General features: G+C 37.1%; 1 protein-coding gene across 1 annotated transcript; it reads right to left on the bottom strand.

Moving 5' to 3' along the window:
• Positions 1-788: 788 nt before the first annotated feature.
• Positions 789-16,723, bottom strand: LOC134220232 (uncharacterized). Its single transcript, XM_062699229.1, has 2 exons — positions 15,679-16,723; positions 789-1,058 (listed from the first exon to the last, which is right to left on the bottom strand). Exons 1-2 carry the CDS (start codon positions 16,634-16,636, stop codon positions 916-918), a joined length of 1,101 nt encoding a protein of 366 aa, XP_062555213.1. The 5' UTR covers positions 16,637-16,723; the 3' UTR covers positions 789-915.
• Between the last annotated feature and the right edge of the window lie 387 nt (positions 16,724-17,110).

The following is a 17,110-nucleotide window of genomic DNA, read 5'->3' as shown; positions in this document are numbered from 1 at the left end:
AGTACTGGTTGCCCCTTGAAACGATGGTGCGCTGTGTGACGCTAGGAGGGGAAATCGAAGAAAATTTTCTAACAAACTCTGTGACGTCAGCCGTCGTCATGTACTTCTAAAGGTTGCTAAGACGCGAAGAAACGACGCACTACTACTTCCAAATGGCTGTGTAATACACCGAATGATCGCCTCACCTTCTTTACACCATATTGAATCCAACCCACCCCTCCGGCTTGCATTGATTAGCATTTTAACGATCATGCTTCGATTACTAATCGAAAATTATATTTATGGTCGACGGCATATTATCTATGCAATTTTCGGCATTCCGGTATGGTCGGTAGATGTTCGTTGTCACGTCCCATTATCGTTGAAAGGTATGGATTATTACGTTATCAATTCACTTTCTTTGGTGGTACATACCATACTTTTCAAGGCAACCGAGAAGCACGTTCAATTATGAAATAATGTGGAATGATTTGTCGTATGTACACATTTGTCGATGCTCGGAATGGTTGGACGAGCTTATATTGCGTGAGCAAGGGTGGGTATGGTTCGAGAATGGTCAATTAGTTCCGTTACGATTGGGGATTAGGAAACATTGGGACATTTAAAAGTGTTCGACAGTTTATAACATTTGTAAGACATAGGTGAATGGTTTTTAAGGGAATTGCTTCCGGCACAACAGACATACATTTTGCATTTTTACGTTTAATTTGCTTACAAGCTATCACTTGAATGACATTGAGGTCTTTGGATATTCTTTCCTTCCATCGCATGCATACAATAATACAATCTTGGCAAAGTAATAAATAGTTTTAATTGTTTTAACCTAGTCACATTAAAAATGCAAAACTATTAACAAGCATGATAATGGCAATTGGACAGCGTTCACCGATCCTAGGATTATGAAGGGTAGGTCCTTCACTTCTTCTGATATCCATTGTGAGTGATGTCTACATCGTAGCTAGAAGGACCCGAGTATCGGCCGTGATTCGAAGCTACATCGTACGGCTGACCATTGAAAGCTCCATTCCCTTCCTCCTGTCCTTGATGATATGGGGGGGCTGGAATAGATTTCGAAATGATATTAGTTCATTTGGTACGAGGCGAATAGTTTGCTTTGGGAAGAACTAGCCTAGTATTGCAATATTTTTTGAGTTGCAATGACATTGGGAACGAGAATTAGGATGACATTGAATACAATCAATTGTTTCATTAGTTGGTTTGGTACTTTTAATTACGAGTATGATTTGTATTCAAAAAAGTAATTCGTAATCGATTTTATTCACAAGGACTTTTTCGATACTTTTTGGACTTTTTGTTCATTCCATTCATCTCGTTTCATTAGCATTAAATATTTTGTCAATAAGCCATTCCAGGGGCCGAATTTTAAAAATGTGTTGTATGGTGGACTTCAAGTGTGATGGCGAGGCATTGCTCATTGTCCAAGCTCAGAGGACATCAAGAAAACGCTAGGATCTCTTGCTTGATGCACCCTTTTGAATTTTGTCCATAACTTTGGTTCTAGTTGGTATTATGTCTACATTTTTATACCAATGGAAAGCTAGACGTACAACCTTACTACTAGGGAAGAAATTAGTTTGATTTCGTCGATTTGAAACATTTTATTGACAATTTCGCAAATTCGGCATTTTTGGACATTTCAGTTTTGTGGTTCGGTTGTGGGCACCCTTGAAAATCCGGTTAATAATGAAGAATAACGAATGAAATCCACCCAGTTTCAAAGAAAAATAGTATTTTATTAGTTTTAATTGTCATGAAACAATAATAAACCTACACGGAAGAAAAAAAGTACCCAAAATTGAGTACTTTTAAACTTACTTTTGAGTTGTTTTTTCTCTTCGCTTTCATCCACTCTTTCTTTTTTTGTCAAAAACAAAAGAGCCAAACAATCCAACGACGCCAGTTCAATACGGGAAGCCAATGTTGAGTTTTATTACCTGAGGTCGAAATTGAGTGAATTAAACTTAAATTTGGGTCAATAAATTTTCCGTTGGGTACTTTTTTAACATGGGAGTAAAGGCAAACTACTTCGACCCTACTTACTCAATTTTGGCTTCCCGTACGGATGTTCGAGGTTGGGTGAATTAAACTCGCTATTGGGTAGTTTATTTCTTCCGTGTAGATTCATCCACCTAGCAGTGATGATGCCTTTATTATGCATTGAAGAAGGTAACAAAAACAATCACTTAAGAAAGGTCCAAAATAGCACTTCAGGTAGTTAGATTTAATTTTTTCCATCAATCTACATATATTGCATTCATTTATATACACCGCAGGCAAAAAAACATATCTTTGAAATTTCGCGTTTTTCTGCTCAATGAGGGATTCCTATGAAAATAAACAATAATTTGCCAACAACCTCAGAAGGCAATGTCTAAAATGTCAAATTTCCAATGGCAACAATAACACTGAATTCCTCGTCGAATGCAACTTGTTGTGTGTAAATCGATCAATGCTTAGTTCCAAAAAATCCATATAAAATCGTTAGATAAACCAAAAAAACAAAAAAAATATTATTTTAATAAACTATGAGTAAACAATTCGAAGAAAATGTATTGAAACGGCATTAAAATAAGTTTGTTGATTCGTTTGTTTATAACCTCACTCAGTGGTATTGGACGATTTGTCAATAAAAAGAGGGGGTTCATAACCGAACTAATAAAGGTGCCCACAACCGAATTTAGCAGCGTTTCAGGAAAGTGATGAAAAAAAATTTCGAGCTGAAATTTTGATTGCAATCGTTCACTTCAAAAACGAAGTATTTACAGAAGGCTCGGAGACCCTTTTCACATACATAGACTACGGAAAATACGATTCGTTTCTAAAAACAGGTTTTTCAATGCGTAAAGTCACGAAAAAGTATACCACTTTAAAATCCATTTTAAAATGAGTTTACGATTCGTATAGTATGGTATTGTACCAAAATGAAAAACATATAATGTTCGATAATGTGTTAAATGAAATTCTGGTTTTTGATCAATGTCGGTGCCCAAATATGTCCAATGCTCAAATATGTAAACTGGAACTCCTATTTTGGTTTCTTTGTAAGCATCCACTGAGTAGAAACAAAAATTTAAAAATACATTCGAAATCTAATGATAAATTTTATTATAATAGTAGAAGGAAGTGTGTGCAATTAGACTTCTTATTCCGAAGGCTCGCTTTGATACTTGGGTTTTAATACGCCAAATTGTTTGAAGGTAAATGCAATAGCAGAACTAGTTTTGAAAAATTGTGTTTACAGATTGTCCATCCACGAGAAATACAAGATACTTCAAGAAATCTATCATCAGTAATCTGATAAGTACATTGTTTATCTACACCATCGCGCATCCTTGAAGAATTTTTTTTTGTTGTAGGTCAGATGGTATCAGATGCATGGACGCACATAGTCACTTTTAATACGGTTTGAGGTTTCTGAACCCCGGGAAGCTATGGATGCAGCCGCAACGATGTACTAACGCCCAAACTTTTACTCCGAGAAATCTTACATTGATGGCTGCAACTTTGGACCTCTGCGGATAGTATTTCTTTCGGCAGAACAAATATAAAAAAACTGGCCAAAGTCTAGTTTATCATGCATGTTCGTTTACGCGATATGTTAGAAAAAATCATTGGACACAGGGAACACGAACGAGCTCATTGAGATTAGAGAATTTTGATTTTTTTTCATAAATATAAGTTCATCTTTAAATAAACCTAAATCAGATGGATTTCGACAGTTTATTTATTAATCAGTTTTATCATTTTTTTAATATTGATCGAAGTAGTCACTTACGATTTTATTGATTCTTGCATGTAAGGCAAGGGCATTGGATAACAAATTTCACTGCAATAAGGTCTGACAGGTAAAAACGCATTTCATCGAGCTTGGATCAGTCTTGAGACGAGTTCACTACTATTTTATATTCCACCACGTTGTAATTTTTAGAGTTACGTATTTCGACCTCAACTGTCAGCTTTAAGTGGAATAAATTGTTTTGCACTAACTCGTTTTATGACAAGTGAAAACATCCCACTTAATTAGGCGAAAATGCGCGTTCTGAACTGCTCAAGCGAAATTTCTATACAAATCTTAATTTCAGTTATCACCATTTACTCATCTTTACTCGTGATTTTTACAAGAGGAAATATCATATAAACCCGTCGGAAACTGTAACGAACATATCTGCTGAATGAATGAAGAATATCCATCCAGCCGTTTTCGAGTTATGCGGATACGAACACAAACCATTTCATTTTTTATTATACAGAAAAGAAGAAGAAGAAGAATAGAAAAAGAAGATTATAGTCAAAAACTCAAAGGGCAAGTAACTCTAAACTTTGCGATAATATCACTCATTGTCTCGCAATAGTATTTCGTGATATTTCTAGTATCCATGATTTTCGTCAAACAATGAAACGGTTGCTAGTTCGGTTGTTATGGCGTTTGTCAGTTAGTTGATGAAACACAGTGCTCCCCCGTATAGGAAACACATGATTTCTATCTTCCACGGATTCTAGATAACTTTCAAACCGCATTTTATGTTTCTAATACCATCAAACTAAAACGTGGGCCCCAAAAATTGCTTAAAAAGTAATAGTAATAGAAATAATTGTTCAGTGATTTTTTAATAATTAAAAGATGACTGAAATCATGTGTTGCTTAAAACTGGGTGTACTGTATCGACTGGGTGGCGTTGATTTTCATGCAACCAGGGCTCTTCGATCAATTTACCGTAGATACGACGTAGTTTTTCGCTAGTATTTGTTAGTATTTTTGGATACGTTCGAAAGTTTAGAGTTAGTTGCCCCTTGCAAAAACTTATTTTTAACAAAACTTTTTTTGAATTTTGTTATCAATCTCTATCTCATTAACTATCAATCGTATAATCTAAGTCTCAGCTATTCAAGCTTCTTTGAACTTATTTTGATAGAAGTGCTTTTAAGTACAGTTATTATACAAACAATCCAACCTAAGGCGTGTGGGCGTTCGCGCTCTGTACGTGGTGGGATCATTTCTCGCTTAACTTTTCAAAAGGTCCTAAGTAACATTTTCTTCATGAATTAGTTTGAATAGCGCAATCAACAGAACAACATGAAAGCTTTTGATTGCAATACTCAAATTAAATCATGAAAAAAATATTACTTAGGTCCTTTTGAAAAGTTAAGCGAGATTTGTAAACACATGATGGATGCCACCAATGCCGTACGAAAAGAGGCTCAAAAGCAAAGATCAGCTGGTAGACTCAGATTCTTCAATTGATTGTTAATGAGATGGAGGTTGATAAAGCTGACCTAAAATTAAAACATAGATTTTTGAATAGCTCACTTAGCCGTAACTTTTCATGTTTTGGGGTCCCCTAAAGGCCCGAAAATATGCACACTCAGGAAATAAACACCCCGTATAGATATCGCAAACAAGCGACAAGGGTGAAGCGAGCAGAATATTATTTTTTTTGGGAGAGGGCCAATTCGTATACTTGGGTGACCTCCAATAAAGATACCAGAAGAGAATTTAGGAAACGCATCGTCGCAGGAAATCGTACCAACTTTGGACTCCGCAAAACATTCGAATAGAGTTCGCCGAAAAGATATTTTAGTTACTAGATAAAGATTGTCGCTGTCGTCGCTGTCCGGAACATCTTTTGCTGGCGAGGATAGGGGAGCTAAATGTCAAAGAAGAAAAATCCATACGATTTGACAGGTATGTACCACACATGTTTCGGACAGCAGAACAAAAGGAACCGAAGCGACAATCTTTATCTAGTAACTAAAATATCTTTTGTTCGCCGCCGTACCAAACAGGCTATCTACAAAACGCTCATTAGACCGGTAGTCCTCTACAGGCACGAGATCTGGACAATGCTCGTGGCGGATCAACGCGCACTTGGAGTTTTCTAGAGAAAGATGTTGCTTACTATCTATGGCGGGGTGCAGATGGAAGACGGACCATGTACCGTAGACGAATGAATCACGAGTTGCAACAGCTGCTGGGAGAACCATCCATCGTTCACACCGCGAAAATCGGAAGATGCTTTCTACTCCATTGCTATAGAGAAAAAAAAAAGTAGTCGTTTTTCATTCAGATATTTCTCAACGATATTGTGAGGCCTTTTTAGGTGAGGTATTTAAACCCTCCGAAAACTTATTATACCGACCTTCAAAGGAACGACCCTAATCAGTTTCGGCTTGAACCAAAAGGTAATACCAGGGGGGTAATATACGCTGGATTACGCCTACTCAGCATGTTCTATGAAACAAAAGTTAGTAACGAATCCCACAAATTTTTCGTTAGAGAACAGTGATGTAGATTAGCCATTATTAGGAAAAATAACACAGTGTGTAGTGCTTCCCCGAGTCACCTTAAGCTTAATTTCTTAACATGTCCGTTTTAACCACACACTATGTCCATTTCACCCGTATACTTTTCAAATGAGATTTTTTCATCCTGATTTTCATAGTAAAAAAAATCACAAAATCCGATTGTTTTCCACTAAATTGACTTCAAGCCATCGTAGTGCTTCTATTCAAGATTCACGTAAGTGGTTTAGGTCCCCAATATGACGTTTTCCTTGTGAAAATGACGCGATTCCTTAGCATGTCCATATTACCCCCAGCCCCCCTAAAGGTGTCTACTAGACTGGCCCAGGAAACAACAAGTTGTCGAATTCTACGGGGCACCCCCCACGATTGTGTATTTGGGTGAGAAAATCAATCTCTCAAAATTTCAGCTCAATCGCTTGTTGCATAAGCTGGCGCAATTGATTTGAATTTTGTATGGGGATTTCAGCCAAAATGTATAGGAAAATACATCTCACTTTCATATAGTTTTCGGCTGATACGATTCGATCAATAAATGCAAAAATACACAATTTAGCTCCTAATAAATCAGCCGAAAGCTAAGTAAAAGTTCTTTTAATCATCATACAATGCTCTGTGCAATTGTTCTGTAGCATACCAACTGCCGTTTTTGCAATTCTGAGCTCAATTGAGCAATCAGATCCAATTTCCAGATCAAATGAGTGACTGAGGTGTATTTTCCTATACATTTTGGCTGAAATCCCCATACAAACTTCAAATCAATTGCGCCAGCTTATGCAAGAAGCGATTGAGCTGAAATTTTGATAGATTGATTTTCTCACCAAAAGACATAATCCTAGGGGTTGCGCCGTGGAATTCGACAACATTTTTTCTCCCCATACTAAGCTGGGCCAGTCTAGTGTCTTAGTGTCTACCTAGCATTACGGAAAAAAAGATTGGACATATCCCGAATTCTGACAGTTAGTTTGTGCAGACAAGCAGCCTGCTTTTCCGGGCCCATCTTGATGAGTTCAGCTCCGATACTATACATGTGATGGAAAATAGTGATGTGAGAAGTTACAGTGAATGAGAAAGTGAGAAGTGAGAAACAAGAAGTAAGAAGTGAGACTTGAAAAGTAAGAAATGAAAAATAGGAAAAGAGAAGTGAGATGTGATAAGTGAGAAGTAAAAAGTGACATGTGAGAATTGATAACTATGGAATTAATTCTTATTCCCTCCTTTTTGGCTTCCCTCTCCCTTCATCCTTCGTTCTTCTCCAATTCGCGAAGTCGAAGCAAATTCTGCTCTTCCCTCCTATGGGAAATCCCATTGGTATCTGTCAGAGTTTAAGTGAAACATGGCCGCCATCTCCTCTTCTCTGTTGCTCTACTGTAAAAACCCATAAAGAACTGTCATTGTTTGTGTGAAGAATTTTGCTTCGACTTCGCGAATTTGGAAAATTAAAACTTAATCCAAATGATCGTTTGTTTACATTTCCACTTATTGCTCTACGCGCTTGAGTAGAATATGTAATGTAAGATGAATACACCACTAGATGTTCCAATCTGTCAAATTCACGATTCAGCCATCTTTGATTTTAGTATGGAAGAGACAGCCGGTTTGTTTTCGTTTTGCACTAAAAATGAATTTTTCACCCCGCCTTCTTCTCTTCCATAAGCTTGGCAGATTGGAGCACCTAGTACTGTATTCATCTTGATGTAATGTGTTTCACGGCTTATTTATAATAAAAAGTAGGTTCCCAATCTAGTACCAATCCGAATAGCGACGTCTGGACTATACTGCCGTAATCTGGAAAAGTTACGTAACAGCCATTTTACAACATGCATGTTTTTCATTTTTCTGTTAAAGAGCTCGATGAGTAGTACTCGTTAACACCACGTTAACACGTCACATTTTCAGATTACGGCAGTATTGCGACATTTTGTTTTTACTGCCGACACTTTTGGCAACATTTGAAAAGGGTTTGTTACATAACTTACGAGAACGTAGACGTTTACAAATAAATTCTCAAGTATATTTATCAAACATTTGACAAACATTTTTGAGGTTTTTTATTATTCTGGGATGATAATATGTAATATGAAATTTTCACAAAATATCATTGAGATCTACTAGAATGTGACATAAAATTCAATTTGGCTTAAATTTGGCTTGAAAAGATCTTTTGTGATGTTATGCAAGAATCAATGCAGAACGGTTGCCAGAAAATAATTAAGTCTACTATAGACGAATCCAAGTAAAAATAAGAAGAAGACACACGACGGTGTTAACTTTGACAGATCCTACAGCTCAGCATAGGGAGATCATTTTAAAATGCTTATAATAAATTCTAGACAAAATGTAATTAAAATCTAATTGAAGTATGATACGGAAAAAGTTCCGAACTGTATGATAGATACATTTTTGGAAAATATTCAAAAAATTGAGATAAGCTTCCGAATATGTAATTCAGAACTTTTTCCGTACCCTACATTAATCAGATTTTAATTACAATTTGTCTAGAATTTATTATAAGCATTTTAAAATTATCTCCCTATGCTGAGCTGTAGGATCTGTCAAAGTTAACACCGTCGTGTGTCTTCTTCTTATTTTTACTTGGATTCGTCTATTGAAAGTAAGAAATGCTGATAGTTTTATAGCGCTGATTATTTGGATATGTTTCGAATGCATAATAAATCACCACAAGATAGATGCTCATTGGCAGCGTGTTCTTAATCACACAAATAAAAATATATGAATTGTGATTTTAAATGTATTTTTATGCACATATTTGGAACATGCAAATAAACGTAAAATTCAATCGATCACAATTATCTTCTCAATCGAAATAAATTTAAACGGTGCTTGCTTGTGAAATTCAATCAAACTTAATTGAATATCGAATGTTATTTGGTTTGTTGGGACGACAATTTTACACGTCGTTGAATTTTCAAAATTATTTGCTGTGCAAAGACATCCTTTTGTAAATCTTGCAAATAGGAGCAAAAGAAAAGCGTAATGCTGTCATGCTCGATGGTTAAGATACTATATCATGTGGTTGAACAAGAACTCCGTTGAAATTACAAACAGGTTTCAAAAAATGATCGACGAAACAGACAAGACGAGTATGAAATGATTACTATTCATATGACATTTATGATAAGTACAATTTTGCAAGTTTTCTTATTCACATACCCTAGCAGCACACATATTTCACATAGGTTACTAGATTTAGTCACAACTAAGTTGCTGCAACCATTTTGTCTGACTGGTACTACTCTAGGATAGGATGTGCCAATAAGTCATTAAAAATCGTACCGATTTTCTGTCACAATCGTACCGGTTGCTGATTGGGTGAAAATGACAATCGATTACTTCGATCGGCGATATCACATTTTCAAAAGGGCAGCTTGTTGTTACCTTGGCCGTGTTGCTGGGTAATTAAATTGAAATTTTTGACAAAATTCAAAAGTTTGTTTTCTCATTTTTTGGGTAAAATAATTTATGCTAGGCTGCAAATCTCGCTTAACTTTTCAAAAGAACCTAAGTAACATTTTTTTCATGAATTAATTTGAATAGCGCAATCAAAAGCTTTCATGTTGTTCTGTTGATTGCGCTATTCAAATTAATTCATGAAAAAAATGTTACTTAGGTCCTTTTGAAAAGTTAAGCTAGAAATGATGTATGCATGATTATTAAGAGTTATGCTAATTTAAAACACTCGATGAGGCGCCATCATTGACCAACTTTTTAACCACTCAACTGTAAAACTCTTTCATCTCCATGTAAAAACTTTTTTCTGATAGTACGTAGCATCCTTTATAACGAATTATGGAAGAAGAGAACGAGAAAACATGATTTTTTCACATGTACTATTCGGCGGATTTTACAAAACAATATTCGGAAGCACTAGCCACTACATCGTCAAAGCAATCGATTGAGAAACAACAAGGCAGTTGCAATTCTATTGTCACATCCTATCCTAGTGCTACTCGGGTATTATCATATTTTCAATGCAATTTAGCCTAACGCAATTTGGTCGAATATTTGAAATACGTTTCCTTATAAAATGTGAGAAGTTAGAAATGAGTAGTGAGTAGTGAGAGTTAAGAAGTGTTTGTAGTTAAGTTGGTAAGAAGTAAGAAGAAGAAAGAAGGAAACAGGAAGAAAGAAAAAGGTCGTAGAAAGAAGATAGAAGAAAGGATGAAGGAAGACAAAAGAAGGAAAGAGGAAGAAAGAAGAAGGAAGAAGGAAAAAAAGGAAAATGGAGATAGGAAAAAAGGAAGAAGGAAAAAGGATGAAGCAAGAAGGGAGAAGGAAGCAGTAAAAAGGGAATAGGAAGAAGGAAGACGACAAAGGAAGAAAGAAGAAGGAGATGGAAGGAGGAAGAAAAAAGAAAAAAGAAAGAAGAAGGAAGACGAAAAAGGAAGAAAGAAAAAGGAAGATGTAAGGAGGAAGAAGGAAGACAAAGAAAGGAAGAAGGAAGAAAGAAGAAGGAAAAAAGAAGGAGGAAGAAGAAAGGTGGAAGAAGGAAGGAGAAAGAAGGAAGAAGGAAGGAGGAAGAAGGAAGGAGGAAGAAGGAAGGAGGAAGTAGAGGGACGGAAGAAAGAAGCAGAAAGAAGGAAGAAGCAAAAAGGAAAAAACAGAAGGACAAAGGACGAAGAAAGAAAGAAGACGGAATAAGGAAGAAGGAAGAAAGAAGAAAGAAGAAAGAAAGAAGGAGGAAAGAAGAGGGAAGAAAGATTGAAAAAAGTAAAAGGAAGACAGAAGAGGGAAGAAGAAATAATAAAGAAGAAGGAGGATCAAAGGAGGAAGAAGGAAGACAAAGAAAGAAGGAAGCAGAAAGAAGAAAGAAAGAAGAAGGAAGGAAGAATGAATAAATATTGAAGAAGAAAAAGTAAGACAGAAGAGGGAAGAAGAAAGGATAAAGAAAGCAAAAAGAAGAAGGAAGATGGAAAAAGGAAGACAGAAGAAGGAAGAAGAAAGAAAGGGAAAGGAAGGAGGTTAAAAACTAAGAAGAAAGAAGTTTTCTGGTCCCAGTTCTCAGTTCACTTTTCTCTTCCCACTTTTCACTTCTCATTTCTTACTTCTCATTACTCACTTCTCATTTCTTGCTCTTCACTACTCGTAACCTAAGATATTTTTTTTAACTATTCGGCCAAACGACCCGTTCGGTCAAACGGAATTCGGCCAAATGGCCTGACACCCCTTACACGGTGCTTATATGTTTTGATATACCATTTTCTTAGTAGATTGAGAGTTCGACTGCTTATGTTAATCTATTTGCGAGGTTTCGGCTTTTTCAGTCTGGATATTTTTAGGACAACCGTTTAAGATCTATCCCAACGTTTCGGCAAGTTTTGTTACCTTTTAAACGCAATGGTCGATCGTTATCAAATTCAAAAGTGATCAACAAGGCTTCGTCCCCTGTCGAATGGAACTTGTTGCGAAAAAAATCGTGGGGTTGTATGCAGGGCACGACCGCTCGACGTAAACTACGTATTAAAACTAAATATAGTGCAATGAACCAATTATTCTCCGCTCAATATAGAGCGGTACCATCCCTCCGCAACTACTACCCAGCTTTAGCAGCACCTCCCACTCTGTGGGGGAGTAGGGACTCCACTGTCTAGCAGCTGGACTATCCCATTCATACACCCCAGTTTAATAATTGATAATACCCAACAAGTATGCAATTGCCAAGGATTGAAACGCGCTGAGTAGGGGATTCTTGATGCATGAAAGAGCTACTACTACTGGCAGACTGGTAGAGAGTTTGCGAATCGATTGATACATAAATCATTAGAATTCATCAAAAGATGAAGGACTTATTGACGTTACAAATCTTACATGACTTATTGACGGTCCTAAATTTGGATATTTTCATTTTACACCCTGTATCCGAGCCTTCCCCTTAGACTTAGTTTACGTCAAAATCGGTTAACGATTACTATATAAAAAGACGCCTAATATTTTTTTAGCTTTTATGCACACACATACACACGGACAGACAGACATTTGCTCAGCTCATCGAGCTGAGTCGATTGGTATATAACACTATGGGTTTCCGAGTGAAATGATAGCCTTTCAGTATAACTTTGTTGAACGAGGAAGGCAAAAATGTTCTGAACAAAAATTAATTTGGAAGAACTGTTCTACCTACACACCATATTCAAAGCTAACAAGCAATACTTTTCTTCAATTAATAACAAAACAGTTTTCATGTTGATAACTAAATACGTATCTAGTAAATACAAACAAATTTAAAAAAATTGGAAGTAAATGAATGAATTAAATCTTAAAATTTTGTCTTACTAAAAAGGCTTCTTACTAAACAGGCTTCGTAAACAAAGAGGGGAATTTTATATGATTTTCCACGGTTGTCCACGGAGAACGGGGAGCGGTTCAATAGCTCTGTCTATACTTCCACGTGGTATGGACATACAATGATAATGTAGGGATCAAGTTTACATTAAAGGCTGATGAATTTTTATAGTGTTTACAAAATTGCATTGAATTTGGCTCCGTTGTGCTCTTCGATTTTTGAGCTTATTTTATCAAAATATTTGTAATTATTGGTAGATTCAAAATACGAGAAACTCATACAACGATCATTTTTCATCACAAATACGTCATGAGACACGCCGTGATATGTTTGTTTTCGTCACATTTTATCGTGCCGAGAGATCGGGAGAATGAGAGAAAAATTGGTTTTGCAGTATCTGGCGAAACAACATAAAGTAGGGTAGAATACGGCATTGGCAGGGTGCGACAGTTGTTGGCACCCTCAACAATATTTGCGTTTTCCAGTAAACATAAACTATTTATGAACATAATTTTGATTCAATCACACAATTTCAAGTCTAAGCTTTCATTTGAATAAGTTGTTTGTGTAAAAGTAGCAAGATTTGATGTGTTAATCACCAAAACAAATTTGCACCTACGAAATCCTTGCCAATATTGCATTGCCAAAGAAAGCAGCCCTCGAAAAGCAAACTGTTACTTACTTTTTTGGATCGCCTGTTTTTCCTCTTTATTGCGTATGATACGCAAATCAAGTACGTAAACTACTTTTTACACTTTATCACCACTTGATTATCACCACAAAGAGCAAATTTATGCAATATTTGCTCTATGTTTCACTAAATAAAATCGGGACTGTTCGTTTTCTTTGACAGCAGCACACTTCGGAATAGAGCGAGAGAATGTGTTTGTGAGCATATCAAACACACGCTAAAAATACCACGCACAATTCTATGTGATATGATTTTAGCAAAAATACGAACAAAATATCCGGCGATGGCATTTATTTAAAAAAAAAAGTGTTAAAATATAAATGCTTCTATTCATATTTTTACGCAGGCCATGAATTATATCAAAAGTGATAGCAACACCGTAATATTTTAACCCTTATGTGGCTGACAGGATCGTTTTCTTTTTGCAACTTCAATACTTTCCAAGCTTTCAATACCGTTTCCTAGTCTATAAGGGCAGACAGACAAAAATTCATTCTTAAGTGTATAGATTTGGTTTTACGTAGTTTACGTCGAGCGGTCGTGTCTTGTGCACAACCACCATGATTTTTTTTGATGAAACAAACATATCATGTAAGGACCGCAAAGAGCAAGTTGTATATTTGAAACTGGTTGATAGACTTTTGCTTACGACTCTAAGGCATAACAAAAGATAAAAGATGTAAATCTTAGCAGCGGACAAAAAGCACATAAGTTCCCTTCTCCAAAATGGCCAACATTATTCAAATAGGTTGAAAATGGTAAAAGTTATTATTATTATTATTGTCTTTATTTTAGAGGTTTTCAGCCCTAGGCTGGCTCACCTCTTTGGTAAAAGTTATAAAAAGGTCAATATCTGGGTACACAGGTACCCTATCTGCCATTCACGTCTGTTTTTTATGGCCGCATAAGGGTTAAATTTGTTTTACAATGTGTTTAAATGCTTTTGCCTATTTGTCTACATGACATAAAATTGATGCCAAGGCTAAAAATTCATGTTTTGTTTTAAGCCAGTTTTGATAAACAATAAAGTTTGTTCCAAAATTGAGTGAAGCGAGATGAGCGTGCGGCCGATTAATATGAATGAATTTTACTACTGGAGGATATAAACAACCAGCATTTGGCACCAATACATTACCAGTTTTCTACCTCCATGTCTAGTTGCTGAAGAGAGCAAACTCATTGCTGATAAAAGAAATTGCTATGCCAATAGAAGAAACATTGACCTGTTACATTATGTTAAATTTACTGAGTTTGTGGTGAAAGCTGTTATATTTAGTGAACACCAATCATCAAAGAAAGAGCATGCAAATGTATACCAGTTAAACTGTACCTGTGTTTTAGTGTAATTATTCATTATTTTTATCATTCAATTTGGCGAATGTCTTAGACTGCCAAGAATAGGTATTTTCCCCTATGTTGGAAACGCAATCACAACACAATGACTTAAATAAGTGCTGGTCCTCGATACTTTAAATAAAAAAATAGCGTTTCTTAACTAGGGTGAGCAAGGATTAAATATTTTCAAACAGATGATAAATCAATTGAAATACAGTATTGATCCAATTTTGGCTACCCACGATTTTGTATACCCCCAATAGTATCACGTTTTTAACCTGATTTCATCACGTCCCGATTCTATTACAGACTATTACGTATTACAGACCAAAAAAATTTGAAAATTTTAGTCGCACTTTTTATTTTTGCAAATAATTCCGCAAAGAAAAATGATTTTCATGAAATAACTTTCATCGCCAGTTGTTTATTAATCATTTCTGAGTAACTGTCAAGAATTTTGTAAGACTTTTTGACAAGAAATTATGGATTCCTTTCCAAGGCATAAATTGATTCATATTTGCTAAACAAATTGAAAAATCTGGTTTGGAACAGGAAATAGGAAATGTGCTATTTTATCACCCCAAAATTCACCAGGGGATGACAAAATCTGGATATTATTGCACTACACGGCCCAAAACATGCGAAAAATATCGATTAACAATGCAGCTCTACGGATGTTAACGATCCCCCAAAAACACGGGAAGCGATTCTATCGCTTGGCGATTGCGATTCTGTCTATGCTTGGTATAGAAGCGTAAATGGAACATTGCCAGCAGCGACCTAACGATAGAATCGTGGCGACGAGTTGTCGCCATCGCAGCGATCAAATCGTTTATGTCTGAGCTAAGAAGCCTTTAGGCCAGGAAAGAAACTCTACCACAAATACGTATAATTAACATTCAACTCAAGGCTTTGCACAATTTCCTAATAATCGTGCTTGTTGCTTACCGTCGACAGACATCAAACATTTTTGGCATGGCTCATTGCATGAGTTACGAATATTTTTAGGTTTGTTTATTACACTTACACTGTTCCAGATCTAGCAGAGTCTGCTGTTGTTGCTGTGGGCTGTCTTGGACGTGCGTGGCTGGTGTACTGCTGAGGTAGATCTGACCTTGAGCGTTAGCTGGAAGAGTGAATGGAGGTAATAGATTGAGCGATGGCTTGAAAACCGTTGTGGTGGTGGGTGTGGCAGTAGGATTGTTCACCAAAACCGGGCGCCAGGGCTGCTGAGCGGTTTGCGTCACGGTGGCCGTTGACACTGTCGGGGTTGTGGCAGTGGGGCCGATTGGAATCCCCACGAATGTTGGGGAAACGTTCGATACGGCAACGGTCGGATTATAGACCCCGGCGGGGATAAGTCCGCTGGGCAGATAGTTGTGTACCGTGGAGAAAACAGGCTTCTGCGGGACAACAACGGGAATCTTCGGTTTCTCGGGAACTGCAGGAATTGCAATCGGGATGAATGGTTTTTGAGGGTATGTGGCGAAGAAAGAAGTTTGCTGTGGTGCTCCAATGGGAAAGTAGGCAGGATATTGCGCTGCAGGAACTTGAACAGCAGGCAGTGGAGCAGTAGGAAGTTGCGGAAACACAGGATAGGATGGTGCCAATGGAGCTACTGGTGCCACCGGTGACAGATTGGTCACCGGTCTGACAACACCGGAAGCAGGCACTCCGAAAGCTGGGAAATAATTCGGTGCATAAACAGCTGGAACTTTGGGGAAATTCCGATGATAAGAAGCGACTGAAGCACTTCCAGGAAACAGAGCATATCCTGGGGGCAGTGCACCTCCTAATCCTTTGTACAGTCCTGGAAATTTCGCGTACGGACTCGGGTGATAGGGACGATGAAGTCCAACTCCTAACGGTACTGCATATCCTGCATGACCATGATACAGTCCCCGCTTGTTCTTCTTCGCAGCATCTATGCACACAAAAATACAACTAAGCACTAAACACAGCTTCAGACATCTGTTGATCTTCATCGTCCTTTCACTATGAGCTTCTTCTGCAAACCAAATTTTCCACTTCACCACCACGAACCACAAATAATCGTCCGACCGGATACCAATGCAACAATGAACTATCAATTTAAACACCAAGTCATATTTATAACACGCTCGATGATAATTGTTTTCAATTTTTGGACACCTTCTTCGAAGTAATTTTTACTGATACAACATAATATGTATTAATAAAGGCACACATGTACCTTGGTCCCTACTCAAGTGTTAGCCACTATATTATCCCTTGAATCCATTCAGTCCAACTGATCGTTGGTAGTGGATTGTTCGATCGACTCCCCCAACCCAAAAGGCAGCCCGTTCCAAACGAAATGAAAAGTGTTGGACCGCGTGTGACCATTGCTTAGTATTCCAGCCTGGTCAGTGCGATAAGTGCTTTCAGTTTTCACTACCTCTGTAGATCGTGATTCGGAAGCATAAAGTTTTTGCCCGCGC

Source organism: Armigeres subalbatus, chromosome 3, assembly GCF_024139115.2.
Source record: "Armigeres subalbatus isolate Guangzhou_Male chromosome 3, GZ_Asu_2, whole genome shotgun sequence".
NCBI classification, from domain to species: domain Eukaryota; kingdom Metazoa; phylum Arthropoda; class Insecta; order Diptera; family Culicidae; genus Armigeres; species Armigeres subalbatus.
Note: the sequence above shows the minus strand (reverse complement) of the source record. Positions and strands in the feature narration are given on the sequence as shown.